The sequence below is a fragment of the Thermobia domestica genome, chromosome 5, assembly GCF_964235325.1.
Source record: "Thermobia domestica chromosome 5, izTheDome1.hap1.1, whole genome shotgun sequence".
Classification (NCBI taxonomy): domain Eukaryota; kingdom Metazoa; phylum Arthropoda; class Insecta; order Zygentoma; family Lepismatidae; genus Thermobia; species Thermobia domestica.
The window spans coordinates 214146679-214167705 of NC_137458.1; the positions used below are offsets into that span (position 1 = coordinate 214146679).

At 35.2% G+C, this 21027-nt stretch overlaps 1 protein-coding gene across 6 annotated transcripts in view; it reads right to left on the reverse strand.

Moving 5' to 3' along the window:
* The window catches only part of Pde11 (Phosphodiesterase 11), a 959005-nt gene that overhangs the window by 335884 nt on the left and 602094 nt on the right, over positions 1–21027 (reverse strand). The window contains exon 1 of one of the 6 annotated variants that reach the window (XM_081759671.1): positions 13706–15048. The exons of the other annotated variants lie outside the window; for them this stretch is intronic. Coding sequence (XP_081615797.1) covers positions 13706–13748 — 43 coding nt within the window. The 5' untranslated portion in view covers positions 13749–15048. Of the gene's footprint in view, positions 1–13705; positions 15049–21027 lie in introns of those variants that run through there. 6 annotated transcript variants of the gene reach the window in all.

Sequence of the window (21027 nt, forward strand, 5' to 3'; positions counted from 1 at the left end):
AAAAAAAAAAAAATGTAAATTTTACTTTTTTGGAAAGACTTTCAAAAAAGTCTTTAGATAAGAATCGCATCTAATCACGAAAATGGTTTTCAATAGATGTAAAGATAAGTATGGCATTTACAACAGTTTGATATCCCAAGTCGTTCCGCAGAAGTGAAAACATCGATAGAGTTCGCAATACTGCTTAAATGGCATATTTGTGGGATCTTTTTAAAGAAATGGTGGTTGCTTTGTTTTGTTACTTTGACATTACAGTAACAGTTTTAGGTAGCTGATTTTAAGAAGTGTTACGAACTTTATCAATGTTTATCATAACTCCGGAACGCTTTGGGATATGACGTTGCTGTAAACCTCACGATGACCTACAGTATATGTCTTTTGAAAACCATTCATGTGATTGGATATGATATTTATGTAAGTAAATTTTCGAAATAATTTTTTTTGAAAATATCAAATTTTCTCTGTTCCTATTTATTTAAAATACATCACATCAAGATCATAGTATTTGATACTATAACAACTGTGCATGTGCATTGTCCTGTCCATCTCACTTGGGTTATTGCTGTTACAGAGACACCCAAACTTTTGTTGTTTTTCAATGTTTGCAACACTGAACAATAAGTGTGGTATTGTATGTTTTCACTTAACATATAGCGTGGGTTTTCTCGGAGTTCTCCCGTTTCATCTAGATATCTTCATTCCACCATTTCAGTCATTTCTCATCATCGTCGTCCCCTTTAGCCTATATGGCATAACAGTGGTCGTAAAACTAAGAGATTTCATTTTCGTTTAATAAGTTGTATGGATTTGAAATGTATAGTAACTTGACCAATGGCATTTGAGAAACACAACTTTATATTGACACGATTGTTAGCCTAATATTATTGCAGAGTAGATAGAACAACGTTTCCTGTTGATGGTACAAATTACAGAACTTTTTTTCTATTTTTTTCCCAATTAGTTAAAAAATTAAAAGACGTTTCAAGATAAATGGTACCAATCAACCATTATCAATCCACTGATTGATGAAGGTCTATCCAATTCTTCTTTACAACCATCATCCTCAGCAATTCTTTTCTAGGTCCTAGGTCGTTTCTTGTCTCTCGGTATCCAGTCAAAAATTGCTTTTGCCCATCGATTGTCATTTCTTCTTTGCAGTGCACTCCACTTCAGTGACTTTATTTTCGTGATAGTATCCCATCACTCCTATCATCTTCATTATGTAGTCTGTAGACGATGAATATTTTAATTTGTTATTGTCCACATCTCCCATCTGTATGTCCAAACAAGCAGAATACATTCACTGAAAATTTTACATGGATTTTTTTAGTACACTCCCGGCTAATTTAATACATCTATTAATTTTATCTTTAATGTTGCCGTCCACAAATATCTTCACTTCTAGATACATGTAGGTATTCACTTACAAGAGAAGTCGGAAAATAAGTTTGATTCCGCTGATACCTATGGACAGAAGTGTTTATGCAAGACGAAAAATATATATTGCAGAAATAAAGAACAAGGCTTACTTTATGTTTCCACATAAGGACGAAGGATGTTGAAGCATTTTTTATACCGCTTTACAAGATTAAAAAAACCCTCCTGGAAAAACATGCGTGTCCTACATGTCGAAAATCTCCTTCACGGCTGTCTTTGATTCATTATTGGTCTCCGCTGAGAGCCTTCTTCAATGCTGGAAAGAAATGAAAATCACTAGGCGCGAGGTCGAGACTGTACGGTGGATGGACAAGGCTCTCCCAACCAAGAAGGACAAAACTGTTTTGCGTTGTCGCCTCAGAGTGTAGTCTTACATTGCTACTAAAAACAAAACGCAAGAATGTCACAAGGCGAGAACGCTTCCTGCGAATAGCATACTTCAGTCTTATTAACATATGACAAAACCGCTGATATGATTGCTCCAACTTCCCTACTTGCCGGGCAAAGAATGGTCCACTAATGTGAACTTTCTGCTAACACTGTGATAACACCATCTATAGTAACTTGGTTTTTGTCATTAAATCGTGTATGAATCGCTTTCGCATTAAACCAAAGCTTTGTTTGACCAATTGTTCAACGATTTTTCGGGGAAGGGGGAGGCATGGGAAATATATTTTCTGATTTCTCTTCGTAGGGGGAAAAAGCAAGAGAAACTTATTTTCTGACTTCTCTTTGTAGATAGTATAACTGAAGACAATAGCTAAATCATAGGACGTTTTCGCTTTTGGGTCTCGACAATACTGGGTTTGATTTTCAGTACAAAGGACCCTTTAGGATAGACTAGATGGTCAGAGTAGTCAATTTTCGAACAAGATACTTGAGTCTCGATGGAAGAATATTTCGTTCAGATTCCTTGTTAACGGCTGAAGTTAGTGTTTAATTTCAAACAGAAGAACGAATATAACAAGGGTGAGAATTCACGATAGAAATTTATAAAAAAGAAGAAGAAGAAGAAGAAGAAGAAAAGGTATTACAGACACTTAAGAAGAAATACATCTACGATTTTGGTAGTAATACTGTCTACGTCTCGTGGTATTGTGGTTCTTAAATTACATTTTAATGAAATACAATGAAGCAATGACGAGTTAAATGAATCCACAAACTCATCAAGTGGCAACAAGCTGAGAGTGGTGTATGTAAGCTATGCAGTAAAATTTAATTACATGACACAGACATACTTCTTCTAGAAGTTAGCAGATAAAGGACATTCCTGGAACTACGAATAGCTTCTCTTTTCTTTTTCTTTCTGTAAATATCCTTCCAATGAATTCTTTAGGTTTTCTTTTTGGACATTTTTTCTCATAGTCTCCTATTAGTATATATTCTATATTGTGTTATATATATATATCGGAGTTCTCTCGTTTCCTCCCACTTTCTTCATTCCACCATTTTCATTCATTTCTCATAATCACCGTCTCCTTTAGCCTACCCGGCATAACCGTAGGACGTAAAACTCAAAATTTCATTTCATATATATACCAAGAAAAGGATACGGAACCCCTGCACCAACTTCCACGCCCTAATGTGATAGATTATCGAAATTATTTTGCAGTAGCGTAGTCTAGATAAAATTTAACTCTATAATTAGACATTTGGATTGAGTATATTTTATGTTGCGTCATAACGTGGATTTACGAATAAGATTACATAGAATTAATGAAGTACGAACTGGAGTCTGAGAAAAATTAACTCATTATAGAGTTGTTAATAAATTGTTTGTTTATGAAAAAATGAACAAAAATTGTTCTAACAGTTTTTGAGAAAATAATCCTAACGGAAACACATTCCCATTAATAAACAATCTATTCTGGATTTCCTTTTCCTCGAGAGAAACGAATCGTTTGCAGCCATATTCGAGAACCTGTTTACAAAGTTATCACGTCGTATAACTGACCCCGAACAAATATTCAAACTTCTGAACAATCTATTTCATAATTAGAGAAGCGTAAAGTTAACCCCACTCCCTTCTATTTGAGGACAGACCCATAAGGTTTATGGCCGGTGTAAGAGTAAGACTTCACAATCACTCGAAAAATTCAATGAATTTCTTGTTTTATGTCAAATGGCTAAAAGGCATGCATGATTAATGAAAGTGAATGAGTATGAATAAATTGGTGGAATGAGAATGTGGGAGAGTCTCGAGAAAGTAGCGGTTCTTCCCTTTCTTCCCACGGGAGTTTTTCATATAACTTCACACGTTTTTGGAATTCACCTTTGTATTTTTCTGGAGTATTTTTCAGCTTAGTAATTATATTTACAAAAGAAATTTTCACCCTAGATTAATTCTAGCGTGAAGGGTACATTTTTTAAATTTTTCTGTCGTAGGGCTATAAACCAATACTAACTATGAACTGAAAGAAAAATCAATCAATGCATTTAAATACAAGAGTTTATTAACATATGTCATACTTTGCTGTATATCTATATATTAATAGCGGTGTCTGTGAATAAAAAAACTTCAAATCCAAATTGAAAGTGACTATGTTTGTGACTCTTAATCTCTTGAACCACCCGACCGATGTCGATCAAATTTTTGACGTAGATGCAGTTCTGGCCTAGGAGTGTTTTTAGCTATTCGCTTTGACGGTAGAACTTAGGGGAGGAGGAGAAGGGGAATTATACAAAATAAATAAAACTTAATAACTCTTGAACCAAACGACCAATCTCGAGCAAAGTTTCAACATAGATGACGTTCGTGCCTGGGATGGATTTTTTCCATTTCACTTTGACGGAACAACGTAGGGGATAAGGAGGAGGGGGAGACACACAAAAGTCAATAAATATAAAAATAAAAGTGACCATGTTCGTGAGTTAATAACTCTTGAACCACCCAATCGATCTCAATCAAATTTTCAAATAGATGAAGTTCGAACCTGGAGATTTTTGGTATTTCATTTTGATGGAGAAATTAAGGGAGAGGAGGGGAGGAGAGGAAGATAAATATATGAAAATAAATAAAACTTAATAACTCTTGAACCACCCGACCGATCTCGATCAAATTTTTAACATAGATAAGGTTCGGACCTGGGATGTTTTCATCATTTTACTTTGACGGCATAATGTAGGGGAGGGGAAGGTTGAACATATATGTAAAAAAATAAATAAAAGTGACTGTCTTTGTGACTTCATCACGCTTAAACCACCGAACTGATCTTAATCAAATTTTCAACATAGATGAGGTTCGGACCTGGGGTGGGTTTTATCATATCATTTTGACGGTAGAACTTAGGGTAGGAGGAAGCAGAGTTGGCGTGGGTCAATGAAAACTTGACCCACGACCCACTGACCCACCACCCACCATGACCCACTCTGACCCACGACCCACGGTGACCCACTCTGACCCACCACCCACCATGACCCACCACCCACGGTGATCCACTCTAACCCACCACGCACCGTGACCCACCACCCACGGCGACCCACTCTGACCCACCACCCACCATGAACCACTCTCATCCACTTTGACCTACTCTGACTCACCAAAATCCATCGTCATCAACTTTGAACACGATCCACGGCCTCTTCTGAACTGACTAAAGAGTTTACCCTTGTAATAAAACAAGACTGTGAAATTGTCTCTAATCGGAGTTTGAATTTCTAGTCAATCGCTCAAGCACCACTCTCTTACAATAACGGTGGATCTGACCTTTACGATATAAAAGGGTAAAGTGTTTGTCAGTGAGGAAATTGAAACAGTTCGAGGTGGTGGGAAATTAGTGTGCGCCTAAAATATACTTGTAGTAAGAGAGTATTCTTGCAAGTGTTAATTTCTGAACGCATTCCACAAGAAACTTCTATTCGCAGGAAAATACCCCTGTACAATATGGAAAAGTTCACAGTATTTTTCTCACAAAAAACTTAAAAAATCAGTTGTTCATAGGGTATAAAGGTTCTCGGGTACCCTATGTGAGAGCATCTACATAAAGTATGCTCATAATTGTAATTTGTGTAATCACTAAAACACCACGTTAAATTTAAGTTACAAATATGCATAATTGCAATTAATATGAACATTTATTCCAAAGTAGTTTACCTAAAGCAAAGAAGAGACTTACTAAAAAGTAGATACAAAGTTGAATAACAAATAAGCCATTAGTAATACAAATGTACATTTTCCGTAACTCGTAATTTTCCACCTTAAAACAAATCTGAAATCGGATTTATTTCCTGTTGGTAACTTTTTGGCTGTAAATCATCCGCAGTAGAATGATGTCCATCCTTCAGCCAAGAAATAACTAGCTCGTCTACTTTGAGCTTGTCTAGCAGTGGGCCATTAACATTGATGAACAACAAGTTAGACAATGTTTGAGCACTTAATCTATTTTTAATATCAGTCATCTGTAAATTCATAAGGGAAAATCCCCGTTCCCACTCTGTCGTGGAAATTGATAATACTTCTACCCGATTTCTGCAACTTCTCATCGACAATCTACTTGTTAGACGTAAGTCTGATAACGATTTTTCTTGGTCAGTTTTAAAATACTCAGCAAGAAGTATCATCTCTCTATCACCATACAACATCTTTTCCATATCGACCATGTCAGTTGGCAATGTCGACCCATGTAGAACAGAAACTTCATCTACCACGCCTTTTATAGGGAATCTTGTGAATAAATTATCAATTAAAGCCTGATAAACTGATGATTTCTTATTTGTTTATAAATTTAATGTTTGTAATTACACATGAATGTTTGATACCATTACCAAGATCCCTCCCCCGTCTAGAAAGCGAAAGCGAACGAGGTTTCTGGAAAGTATTCAGAGGTGAATGGGAATTTCCCTCCTTCTTAAACTTCAATTACCACACTGCTGTTTGCCATGTGCCAAATTATGATGAATTTCAATTAAATTACCATAGTAAAATTATTTCCTTGTTGAATTATCAATACTTTTCAGTGGAAAAAAGGATGAAATTTCAAAGTTGCAAATCAAAGTAAGTAGACCAATGTAAAGGGAAAAAAGTGTAAAATTTTCCATACAATTATGCGTACAATCCAAACTTAAAATTTCCGTGTAATTAAGCTTACAGTACAAATTTTATGCCTATTTTTCAAACAACTTTATGGGTTGATTGCCCTGTGCTGTGAGCGCTCCATATAACAAAAATAAGCTTCAGCAATTATTATAGCAGAAAGCAATCGATATATGGAGCCAAGCAGTGTATTTTTTGTTTGATTTTTTTTTAAATAACATCGATCGTTTTCGATCATTTTTACAAACCAACTCACTACCAATTTTCCATATATAGAAAGTGCTCCCCCCCTCCCCCCACATAAAGGAGAATTTTAAAAAATGCTAGGACACATTCTGTTTACTTTCAATAAGAGTTAATACACTGAATTTCAGCTCCGTAAGTTTAACGGCTTGCGAGATACTCATTTTTTTTTCGCAAAAATTCGGATCCTCACTACCTCCTTAGGATATTATGCATTATAATGAAAGCAATATAACATCCCAGTTTGGATTAAGGCCTAACTATACACCAAAAGTAATTTCATTTGACTTTGCAATTTGACCGTGATGATCAGGCTCACATAGTTACTTTCAATTTTTTATAAATAATTCATATATTACAGTGATTCAAAAATGTATTTTTTCCAGTAGTTAGCTCTAAAAACCCACAGGTCTCGAAAGCCAAGTTGTAGTGTAAGTCCTATTGCTATTATTACTATTAAAAATATCCATATCCAAAAGTGCCTGAAGTTCTTTTTTCAAATAGTTAGATATACTCACCTCAGGTAAGTAGACAGAAACAAGTGGAAAAGAAAGGGAAATGAAGGTCTTGAAAGTAAAACGGTGACAAATTTACCAGTCTTCAGAAGATACTCTCTACAATGCAGTGAGCAGAGAGGGTCGATAGATCATACTGAGTCGGTGGGTCGCAGTGGGTCAGGTCGGTGGTGGGTCGCAGTGGGTCACAGTGGGTCATGGTGGGTGGTGGGTCACAGTGGGTCACGGTGGGTGGTGGGTCACAGTGGGTCATGGTGGGTGGTGGGTCACAGTGGGTCATGGTGGGTGGTGGGTCACAGTGGGTCACATGCTGTTGACCCACGACCCACTGACCCACTCAGAAAAACTTGACCCACTCCATCTCTGGGAGGAAGGAAGGGGAGGGGTATATAAAAATAAATAAAACTTAATAACTCTTGAACCACCTGACCGATCTCGATCAAATTTTGAACATAGATGACGTTCGAGCATGGAAAGTTTTTTTTTTTAATATTTTCATTTTGACGGTAGAACTAGGGGAGGGAGAGGAAAAATTAATATATAAAAATAAATATAACAACTCTTGAACCGCCCAACAGATCTCAATCAAATTTTCAACATACATGACATTCGGGCCTGGGGTAATTTTTATCATGCCGTACCCCGCAACATGGGGAGGGGAGAGAGATATATAAAAATCCCCGAAAATTACCTATATCAAAGAAAAGAATGAAATGAAATGAAATTTTTGAGTTTTATGTCCCACGGTTATGCCGGTTAGGCTAAAGGAGACGGTAATGATGAGAGATGAACGAAATGGTGGAATGAAGAAAGTGGGAGGAAACGGGAGAAACCCGAGAAAACCCATGCACACGGTGTTTGTCCACCACAAAGTTCACTTGGCGGGAGCAGGGTTTGAACCCAGGACTCCAAGCACCAGAGGTGAACGCTCTACCACTGAGCCACCGCGGCCCCCCTATATCAAAGAGCGCTTTAGTAATAGTAAAAACGGAACATATTACTATTTTTCTTTAATTTAACCCAGCGCAGTCGGGGTGCGGCTTAGATTCAAGGACGTCTTAAATTCGAGTAATTATTAAGAAATTCTTAATTAACGATATTATTATTGTGTTATTAAAACCACTTTGCTAGCCATAAATATTTTACATTTTGTATCATATTCAATCATTCAGATAACAATAGTCTTCTGCGCTTCCGTAGTATGTATTATATATATATATATAGGGTGTAACAAAAGGTACGGCAAAATTTCAGGGGTGGATTCCTTATGAGTAGACAAGCAAATGTCAGGAAATACATCGTTACAGAGTTACGACCGTTGAGCCGTCTGATGCTGTGAAATAGTCACACTCTGGTCGCCCCTTAATGTGACTCAATTTAAACCTCAATAACTCAGCCCCTAATTAAGCTAGGAAGATAATTTTGGTAATAATGTGTTCCTGAAGGACAAAGCTTTTGACTGATATGCATTTTATGTATTTGGGGGGTACCACGGCGAACGGAGGAGGGTTGACTACCTGTTTTTTTTCATCACGTAGTTACCCTCTCCCGTCCGCCGTGGTACACTCCACATATATTATTGGTTCTTGTGTTTTGAGTTTTTTCACAATAATGAACAAGATTCGCCATTAATGCGGGTTCTGAAAAACGACTGGGCTTTAATTCGGTGCGGTATGCAAGTGCTCATACGTGTCCCACCACATTATTTCGCCTCTAAGAAAGCTCGATTATAAGAGCACACAACCGGTTCAGGCATGTATTAATGATGTATACAAAACGTATTGCAAATGCTTCAACTGTACTTTTACAAAACTTAACTCTTGGCGTTAAGGCTTACGAAAGTGTGACCGAATCATAGCTCCTCTACATTGGCGATGTGTGGTTAGCATGTCGTAAATACTCTGGATAGCAAAAAAGACGAACAAAAATATTTTGATACAATTACCTAAAGAAATTTGAGTATACTAGATGAATCCGCGCTCTCTACACAGCCCATCATTCACATATGACTATGAATCTCCTTGTCATTCCTCACAACATCTGTACATGTCCCTTTACAGACACAAGTGAAAGACCTCTTGATAAAAGCGGCAAGGGGTACCACATAAAGGGCAGATGTTTTGATTAGTTTTTCAATATCTCGCACCGTTTGTAAGATTTGAGCCTACTTCCTGTTGGAGTTTTTAGTTCATGTATGATCCGTGTTTTCTTTCTTCTTGCATGCAGTATGTAATAAGCAAATACATTACACACACACAATTAATTACAATGTGAGTGATATATATGGTATTCATTGGGCAAACACCCAAACAATAAAGATTCAACTTACTGTTAGAGTGGAGAAATGGTTATCCTTCGTTTTTCATTATCATTTGGCCATGAAACAAACGCCTGGGGTGTATGCAACCCCTGTATACAATTATGTGTTGTTGGAATGTATAAATTATTCATTGCAGCTTTGGAAAATTCAAGCTTGCTATTAAAACTTCAACTGACCAAAGCAGTGTATATATTTTAAGATTATATATTTGTGTCACAGTTTCGGCTATGAAATATAGCCTTCCTCAGACACATTATGAGAGAAATATCCCATTTTGACAACTTATATACAATCTGAATGCAAGACACGCCCCCTCTTCTTTACAAAATGTAAACTTTTAATTGGTTCTAAAAAGTAAATTTTTAATTAGTGTAGTCACTTTCTCTTTTTGCGCACTTGTTATGAAACTTTCAATTAGGTGTTTGTCACTTACACTTTCTATTCGCTGTTGCCCATCTGCTGTTCTCCATAGTATACCTGCTCCAACAGCTCGTGTTGATCCTTTTAATTCTTTCTTTTTATTTTGTCTATCATTTTTTCCCCTATAAATAGTGACTGTTCTTTTTCTTCACGCCCATAAACAATACTAATCTATGCAATAATAAGAAGTTATTTCGAAAAAATACACTGGACCTACTGTATAAATATCTATTATCATATAATGGTTTTCGTTTTTGAATTTTGATACAAAGTTGGTTAGTTTTTTTTTTTTTTTAATTTGGTACTTCTGGTGTGATAAAGGCACACACCGAAGTTCTAAATTAATGTAAAAGCATTGTTTTCATCATATTACTTATATTTTAGTTACTGTTAATAAAGTAATTTATTTTTTTCAAAAATGTCTCATTTTTTCCATTCCAGGGTTCTTTTGGTTAAATTTAATATACGTAATCTAATGGCATGATTTATTATATTTGCGTTAATGAAAAAATATAAAACATGTTAGTTTCCAATAGTGTTTTAAGTATTACAGTAAACAATTGCGTGATAACTTAGAAAGGTGATTGTTGGATAAGAAATTTCAAAATATTTATTCTGTATTTGGGTACCGTATCTTTGATGGGTCGTCATTTTAAGGCTTGTCCGTATTTTGGATCAAAAAATTATGGCAACCCTGTTCTAACAGAATATTTGAGGTTTATTGTATAAAATTAAAGCTATTAATGGGAATTTCGGGTGTGATGTTTAATGGATTAACTTCTTTTCGTACTGTTATATCGCGCCAATATGTTTGAAATACGAACTCTGGGACCACCTCTCTCTCGAATTTTAATGATTTCTTCCGTATAATCTCCTTCACAAAATTCTTCTTCAGCTCCGAAAACGTTATTAACTGAAATTTTAGTTCATCCATAGATTGTAAACGATAATACATTCCACGAAATCTAACACTATTAAAGTATTTACTACAACACTTTTGCCGTTGAAATTACTATTTATGGCTCTACAAACAATTTATTGGAAGTTAAAAAAAAAAAAAAACACTTGTACGTTGATTTGGCTTTTTTCTCTCCTGTCGAGTGATGAACGATTTTCTTTTCTTTTCTTTTCTTTTTTTGCGTTTTTTCTTCAGAATAGAGTAAATAAATGTCATTCTGTGTTATGATGAGAAAAGACTATAACAATTGTTATTTCTTCATTAAATTCAAAACGATCGAGAAAGCTGACGGAAAAAAGTTTTTTTTAAAAATTAAAAAAGCAGTTTTTTTTTTTTAAATCTTATACCTCTGTGATAGGTTGATTCTTTTACCTTCAATACTGAAAAGTTATCTGCGTATAAGTAAAGTTTTATATTTCATTAAATTGTTTTCTAATAGTCATGCACTAATGATTAGTAAAAGAGTATAGCCAGATAAGGGGGTTGAGAAATGTCTTAAACGGATTGCTTTGACATACCAAAGGTGTCTCAAACCCAACGACAACTTTGTCCAGAAAATCAGATTCAAATTCCTTCGAATTTTGAAGTTATTGTTGAAAATTCGAAGGTCAAAAAAATGTTTATATCTCGGAAACCATGTAAGTTATGATGATGAAACAAAATTTGAATATACTTTGCTCAAAGGGTCTTACAGAAAACAAGAAATAATGTATTTCGTTCTTCAAATTTTTAGAGATAAGCGCGTCGAAAATATTTGACTTCAAATCTCTTTGCTTTGAGTGACCACCATAGAATCAGCACCAATCCACCTATAATATAATTTGGCTATGGTTTGATACCTGTAGTGCAACTTTGTTTACAATGAGAAGAAAGAAAGAAAGAAAGAAAAAACAAAGTTAGAACACTGTACTTTCGTCTGGAAAATAGGCAACCCACGTTGCGCCATACATGTTTTGGCCGGCACGAATACCGTCAAAAGTAATAAGTGTCATTGTCGCAAATCTGGGTTGGAAAGTGAATAGCAAATTTCGGATACGTGTGAAGAAAAGAAATTGCAAAGAGGAGAAAATACGTAACTATGCTCCAAAACTGTTCAGTCATTTTCAAGTGATGTGATCAGAAACAACAGACAACTTAGTTTTCAATGCAGCACAAAAAGTATAGAAATGCTTCTCTTCTCCCCCCCCCCCCACTCTTAAAAAGGTAAATGTCAAAACCGTTGGGACACTTTTGCTTCGACTTCGTTTAAATACCGACTTTAATGTTTCTAAATGGGCCGCGGTGGCTCAGTGGTAGAGCGTTCACCTCTGGTGCATCGGATCCCTGGTTCGATCCCAGCTCGCGCCAAGTAAACTTTGTGGTGGACAAACACCGTGTGCGTGAGTTTCCTCGGGATTCTCCCGTTTCCTTCCATTTTCTTCATTCCACCGTATCATTCATTTCTAATCATTACCGTCTCCTTTAGCGTAGCCGGCATAACCGTGGGACGTAAAACTCAAAGATTTCATTTAATTTTCATTTAATTTTTTTCATGTTTCTAGCTTGAAGAGTTCCTCAGATACTCCATTAGTCAAATAAATCACGGCCTCTCGCTCGCATTTTTAGAATACATATTTTAATGAAATTGATATGATGAAACTCAGTTCGAGGTAGGTGATAACTTTACTCCAAAATACATTTCAAATGGTATAGCCGTTTTCCCATGAGTCGATCACCCGTAAGATCAATTTCATGTTTATATATATTAGATTTATTTACTCAAATTAAGGACGCTCCTACAAACCATGTGTACGTATGAATTCCAAAGATCTGTCTAATGACATATTAAACAGTAATAACTAGAATAAAACATATCTGTCAAATATTTTCCAATAAGAAACATGACTTAAGATTATCACTTATTGTATTGCTAATTATGGCAAAACGGGTTGCAAATTACGGCCTACCAGCCAGAAATGATAGTGATAGCACTATTGCTTGGTGAATTCTAACGATAAGAGTTTAGATTTGAAACGATATTGGTGCATAATTCGTCAAATCTATTTAGAGGGGAGCACGTGGCTCAGTGGTTGAACGCTTACCTCTGATGCGTGGGGTTCTTAGTTTGATCCCCAACCACGTAAGTTTGTGATGGATGGGACGTTACACTGAAAGATTTCAAATCTATGTATATTAATAAGCATCTGCGATTATTATTATTATTATTATTATTATTATTATTATTATTATTATTATTATTATTATTATTATTATTTGACGAAAAACTTCCGAGAACTAGCTAGTTGAAAAATATATAAGGAAATTGTTAAGGTACCATACCGCTGCTGCCCCAATAAGATTGAGAAAACCAAGGATATTTCAATCACTGCATGTCGTTTCGGAAATTTAACATTCGATTTGTAGTTTATGAAATTACTCAAGTTCGTTTGTTATTACTAGAAACTGCAAGTATTCTGAAAAGAGGAAAATTTATTCTATGTCCTTATAACATTGAAACTACAGATGACTATACCTACAATTAAAGCTGAGTTAAAACCACAAATCAGGTTCGTATTATGAGGAGTGTAATTTCCAGTGAGATTTAAATCTCCGCACACTTTGCATCAACAGCGCGTAAGTCATGAAGTTTTAGTTAAATATGATGCACACATATTACTGCATTATAGTTATTAGAAGTCATACATATAACATTACTTAAATTTCATTCTTTCTTTTTGAAGAAATCAAAACCACTATTGCATTTTCAACCTTTTAAAAAAAAATCACATTACTATACTTACTTCTTTGCAGACACATGCTTTGCCCCATTCCTATTTTGCCCATGCGGCCACCAGGTGATGGCGTAGCATCGCCTCCGGGTTCGTCCCGGGGTCGAACCCGCGACCCTCCAGTCCCCACTCTGCTTGAGTGATGGTCCTCCGCCTCTGCCTCACCACAAACACACTTCGTGCACCGAAACAACACCGTCGTCGTGCTGCGTCTTTGCCACAACTTTACGTTACCCGTGGCAACAGAAAACGTTGCTTAGAAACGGCTGTTGTTAATGGCAAACGGTTGTACAGAACTATCGAAAAGGGGGTGGGATACAAGAGAAGTTAAACAGGTGGGAAAGGACAGAACTTTGCAAATGTTCGCCAATAAACCTGATGGAGGAAAGAAAAAAGATAGAATACTTTTGTCACTATTACTAGTTTCTCTTCTTGGTCTCAAACTTCCGCAGCAGACCTATCTGCTACGAACTTCACCAACTTCGACTGAAGTTGCGGACAAGTTTCGAACCCTTCGTTAGTCTTGGTGCGCCCGTGACAGCGTTGGATTAGCAATGATTGGTCAGCTTGACTATGAACTCTGACCCAAGGATACCTTCGTTGCTGCCGCACGGATGGCCAATAGCCGAGAATACCATTTTGGATCGTCATGTCACTTGGTTCTCGAAAGTTAAGCGCTCGTCAATTTTTTTTATAGGGCTCTTACATATGTGCACTCACACACACACACACAGAGAGAGAAGAAGATCTAATCAAATCAGCAGTCTCTTTAAGAGGCTCCTGACACTTATCAATGGAGAAAACTTATCATAATTAAGTTTTTTTGAAGTGTTTGGAAAGTCTACTCATAAAACGCGAAAGTAAACAACAGATCATTGTTCTGCTATCAAGCCAACAATCACACGAAAGAATCTAATTGAACAGCGTTTGTAACTCTTCAGCAAAACAATGTCGTTTCTTCTTTCTTTCTTTATGATCCTTTAGCTTTTTGTTGCCGCGTGCCAAAAGGTTTAATCAAGAACACATCGAAACGGAAATGCCACAATGTAACTTCTGTTTCCTCTCTTCTTTGATGTTCTCAATCAACACGAAAGCTTCTCACGATGCCAGCAGAGTATTCACAAGTTTTCGAAACCACGTATTCTCTGTTTCTTCTTTGTTCACTCTAAATTTTCAGTAACACTTAAAACTAACTACTCATTATTTTTCTTTCTTTCTTTCTTTTCCACTTTGAACTAATTGAAAGCTGTTGACAAAGCCAGTATCCACTGAAACAAAGAAAATCTGTATTTTTCTTGTCCCGGTATATGATACGGGATTTTGACTCGAATTTTCTTTTTATCTCCGACCATTAAAAAAAGGGGGGGGGGGTCTTCGCACTGGAAAATATGTAAAAGCTACTAAATATCTCACGACTAACTAACTGTCTTGCGTTCGAGGGAGTCGCGGAGAGACACGGAATGAGAGAAAGTCTAACTAACCAATACGTGTTGAATGGGCGCAAGCGCAAACAACACGGTAAGTACAAGACATGTGCGTGACTTTAAGAGAAAAGAGGGGAACACCGCCCGCCACCCGTCTCGAACTCAACCAAATGTACTGTACCGTACTATGAGCTTCAACTGCCGGTTTGGATTTATCGATTCTCATTTGCTTTTTTTTTCAACTCTTCTTATCGTTTTTACTAACAATTCCAGACTTGCGCAGTGTTCTAGTGACCTGTTGAATGAATAAAGTGCACCATTTTGCTCATGGAACTTTTCTCTCCTTCAACTCATTATTTGCTTAACAATTTTACATTTTGGACACAGATGTTGACGATAGGATTGATTAAAATTAACTACCACTTTCAAAGCAAAAGGAAGTACGGTAACTCATTAATACAACAGACGGTGACACAACTTTACAACTTCCGAGAACTCCACAACTAGCGAATTGGACGAAGTTTCTCTCACAGCTCAATGCTTTCCACGTGTTCTTTTTATTGCAAATAATATTCAAAGATCGATCATAACTTACTACGAGTATCGTACGAGTTCTGTTTGATCCGAATGTCTTGGAGTACCGTTAAACTCGAAAATTAAAAGAAAGAAAAGAAAAGAAAAATGGGCCTTAAAAAAAAACAACAAGAAATCTAAAACAGTTCGTTTCCGGCTAAATGTTCGTGAACACGGAACGAAATTATTTTGTAATTGTCTCCGAGAATCGTTCTCACTTCCAAGAACACATTCTGGACCTGGCACTCTCTAAATTGTTTTTAATTGTGAATTCAAGTAAATGTTTGAGCGATACACAACACACCGCGACGTGTAAGTTTTCTTTCTTACATTTTTCTCTCTTTTCTTTATTTTTATTTTTTGTTATTTTTAATTTGAAACGTGTATTAGTGTTGATTCTCAGAAAGCATCTATGTATTAAAACGCTAGGTTTTTATGTTTGTGGTCAAGAAAAGTTTATATATTTTTGGACGTTTATATGTTCGTGGACGTTTATATGTTTGTGTCCAATTCTGTTGACAGTGATATCTCGGAGAGCACACGCTCTAGACAGATGTCTTTTTTACTGATCGATTGTAAACTTTGTGTATATTGTACAGTTCTAGTCGAATATTTTTATTTTAAAAATGACCATTACTTCTTTATTACATTTTTATAGGTACACTCTGGAAGTATTGAAACTTCAAAAAGTAAAGCAACATATCCTATGAGATATACATTCCAACATCACATACAGGTTGGATGTATACGCGGTTAGTATATTTCTTCCACCTTTGTTTCATGGCGAAATGATAATGAGAAACGAAGGATAACCGTTTCTCCAGTCTAACATGAATCTTTATTGTTTGGAGTGTTTTGCCCAATGAACACCATAGATCACTGACATAATTAATTGTGTGTGTAATATGTTTGCTTATTACATACTGAATGCAAGAACAAAGAAAACACTGATCATACATGAATTAGAAACTCCAACCGCAAGTGTTCGAAATATTGAAAAAAATATATTCAAGAAAACATCCCCTTTATGATACCGCTTGCCGATTTTTTTTTTTTTTTATCAAAACGTCTTTCACTTGTGTTTCTAAAGGAACATGTACAGATATTGTAAGGAATGACAAGGAGATTCATGATCATGTGTGAATGATGCGCCGTGTAAAGATCGTAGGTTCAGCTACTAGACAGAATTACAAGTGCAGTTGATTGTACTTGTTGCTAATTGAAGTTTAGCCTCGTTTTTTCAGAACCAAGACTATATGACATCTGGACCTGCAGTTTAAGTTGCGTTGCAAACCGAATTATCGTAATGAGTTGAAAGCTCTCCCACCAGGAACAAAACTCGGAACCACGTATACCAAGGTGTGTGCGTTAGCCACTAGAGCAACACGGAGAATTAATTTGATTGTAGTACTAATACATACTTTAAGTACTACATTTCTATTTCTTTTTTTTCAGACAATTAGCTTACTGCATGAATAATAATCCGAAATGAATTATTTCAACCTCATCAGCTCCCTGAAAAATTTATTGACGCTGTGTGTGCTACATGGATTGGGACAGACAGAGAATTAAAACTTATTACACTATACTAAACTGAAATAATTATGAAGATACAGGATTCAGAAGAAATAATCACATTGTAGGAATAAATCAAACAAATGAAGCACCTAATTATAAACCACTAATGTGCGGTTAAATGAAGTAATGTGTGTTTGAATACCGTCAACCACTGGGTACAGATTAAATGAGGTTTCTAGTATGAATTTCAATCCCCAATTTCAGTTTTTTTTCCCTTGTGTAAATGCAGGACATGCGTCATGTAATTGAATTATCGGTTTGTTGCTGCCCTATGTTTCCTTTTCTATTTATTAATTTATTGGAATGGAACACATCATGTTACAGTGCACATCTTTTATGATGTACTATTTTCATAATTTCACATTCGAATTTTGAGAGATAATCAGCATACATAGCTATATCACTTATCATTTTCACTGGTAGCTTGCATTCATCTTGCATGACGGTCCGTGCTTTTGTATAGTAATAAAAAAGTACAGTTTTCAATGTATATTTTTTTTCTATTTGGTGCATTTATTTGAAATCTAGAACGCAGTTCGTTGGAGTTTAGTTTATTCTTTAGTATTTAATACAAGGATATCATGTCATATAATGTTATTCTAGTATATCTATGACTTTTAGTTTCGAAATTCGTATTCAGTGAATAACAGTTCTCAGTTCTAGAAAAGTAACGTTTGTTCGCTTGTAAATAAAACAAACTCAGAAATTTGGACTGGAGTTTTTATTTATTTATTTTTATCTTTTAGGGATTTAGTTTTGTGACTGGGCTTGATATACAAGTTTGAAGATAGCATAGGTTTGATACACTTTTTGAAGACTGGCTAGTTTATTAAACTCTCTACTAATTCTTAGAATGAACCCAAGATTTCTGTTTGATTCATTTATTATCTTTCTATGTGGATTTCAAATATAAATTTCGTATCGTATAATAAACTTACGTCATTTAGTCTACCTACAACAGGTACACTCATGTACAAAATGATTGTCGCATATCTATAACTGTTTTACTTGTAAAAATATAATTCAATAATAATTTTGCAGGGTATTTTTAATACTGATACTATGTTTATAATCGGGAAATGTATATTTGTGGTAAAGTTCATAAGAAAAGAATTATAAACACGAAAATTAGATGGAGTAAAACAAAATGTTGCTAAATGGACAAAAAAGTTTTATTTTCGTTTTATTGTTCTTATTTACTGCTCTTTTGACATGAAATTTATCACATGCATGTCTTTGCCGATTATATACATACTAACATTATAAGAAATAACGGGCGAATTCATTATCAATTATATTTTTACAACAACATATTTATAGACATGCGACAATAATTTTGGACATGAGTGTACATCAGTTTCGTTAACTGTATAATCTTATATGAAATTGCATTGGGTTCTTGGATTTTGTTAAACTAACGATTTCATATTTGCTAGCATTTACATGTATTCATATCTTGCTGAAGTCCATTGCAGTCATTATTGTTTTGAAACGCTTAAAAACTCTACGGTTGTCAGCATATAACAATGTATCTTTTCCTAAAAGAAACGAGCATTTTAATAAGTTACTATGTAATTAGTATTTATTAATTTCCTATTACATTAAATAACGAAGTTAAGGCATTCTACTTTATATTCCATTCATGTAAGAATTGCAGATACAACAGAAAGATGTAACAACATACACAAAAGACAAGCGTAACGACAAAATACATACAACACATAGAAAGACCATTGAAAAGAATTTGAAAATAGAGAAGAAACTGTAGGAGGGTGTAACTTAGGTGGTACTAACTACTGGCAATATGGATCTAGGAAACGTTGATTTAGTTTTCTTTAAAGAGAGTAATAGCTGACGAGTTTTTATTATGTAAAAAATTGAATTAAATAACTGTACAGTGTCAACCGTAAAATATTTGGAATAAAGTTTAATTTTATGGAGGTGGAATTTTTAAAGTTAAATGACTCGTGAGAAGTGTCTGCACGAAGTGAATGAAATGGATGATAGAAATACTCACCCACCTTCACCCACCTCACTAGATAGTTGACCCACCTTCAAAACTATGTAGGTATAACACACAGTTAAGCTTTGGTAGGAACGAAACGTTTACGAACTAATCCACTTTAATTTTCTATATGATTATATGACTTCAGAATAAATGTAAATCGTATGTAAATTCTTGGACTCGCTGTAATCGAATCCCAAATTCTTCAGTAAGATTTTGGTTCACTGTACTACTATAGTACACAGTACTAATGAGTACATTAGCGTAATTTGTGTGTCCCATGAAAGCATTCTTTTAAGTTTGTAGTGAATGTAAGATTGAAGTCTTCCTGTAGTTTTTTCGTAATATGGCCGGCAAATATTTTTGTTAATAACTATTTCTGAATTATTAATCGTCTCACACAATGGAATTACAGTACCATCTAAAACTATATTTGGTAATAACGTTTCGTCGATGTTCTTTAGTACTGATCTCGAACTTACTGTCAGAAAATAAGAATTTTAAGCATGATCAAAAAACAAAAACAAAAACAAAAAATGGATCAAAAGATTCCGGTCTTGGCCAATAATTAGTTTTTGGATTAGGGGCCTCGAAATATTGGAACGGCTCCTAAATTGAGTTTTTGTATTTTTTTTTTTTTTTTTAATGGAATAAGCACATCATACTGAGTTAAGTGATAGTTTGGGTTTGGCTACATATGTAGTTCTCCACATTTAAGGCCTACAAGAAAATTTTTGACTGAAATATAATGGATCTTTTGATCCAATATTTGTTTTACAGTATTTGGATTGATTCTCAAGCTATTTTCTCAGCACCAACTAGAATGTTACTTGGGCCGTCATTTTAATATTTTAATACATTCATCTAATTACATCTGGGAAGCTGGATGATACCACTGTAATGCTTCATCATACAAGTGATGATACAACTTTTGTTTCACCAATGTTGTTGTTAATATACAATAGTAAGAAAAGACGGGATTCCAAAACATTTCCTTGTGGAACATTAGCCTACTGGTTAATCCACAGATCGGTCGCTTGAAGTGACAATATACTGTCTCCATCGTAACAAATACGACGTCATCCACAGAATTGAAGATTTTGACTAATGATAGTAGCTTTTAATTTTTGTAATTAAATATTGAGCTCAATACTTTACTGAAGTTGAATAACAACACCACAATAATTACTTTTTGCTTATTTATGGCACCTCTAATATTATCCCTTACTTTACTAATGCTGTTATTGTATAATAATTTGAACTGAATCAGGACTGGAGACTTTTAAAAAAATGCTGAGCAAAGAAAAATGATAATTTTTGTATTTCTACTATGATTTCCAGTGATTTCGACAAAACTAGAAGTATATTACTTAGGTAAACTCATCTTGTATTGAGGACGAGTCTATACACGATGAAGCAAAATATCGTAAGAAAAGAGGGAAATTTATACTTCAGTACGGATATGTAAGGGTACAGTCATACCGAATTTTATTTTTAATTTCATTCTTTCCTTTTCAATTTTCCTATCTTGAACCATCCTTCATCATTCATAGAACATCGTGTTTATGCCTAGTTTAGCGACCAATTTTGCTCCCTGAGAGGCAAATCGGGGTTGGCAGGAAAAATGAAGTATTTAACATTTAGACACACACACACACACACACACACACACACACGTATACGCGTATTTGCGTACTTCTTAGCTCCGAGTTGGGAGACCGACTTGTTGGAACCAAATGTGCATAAAAAACTAG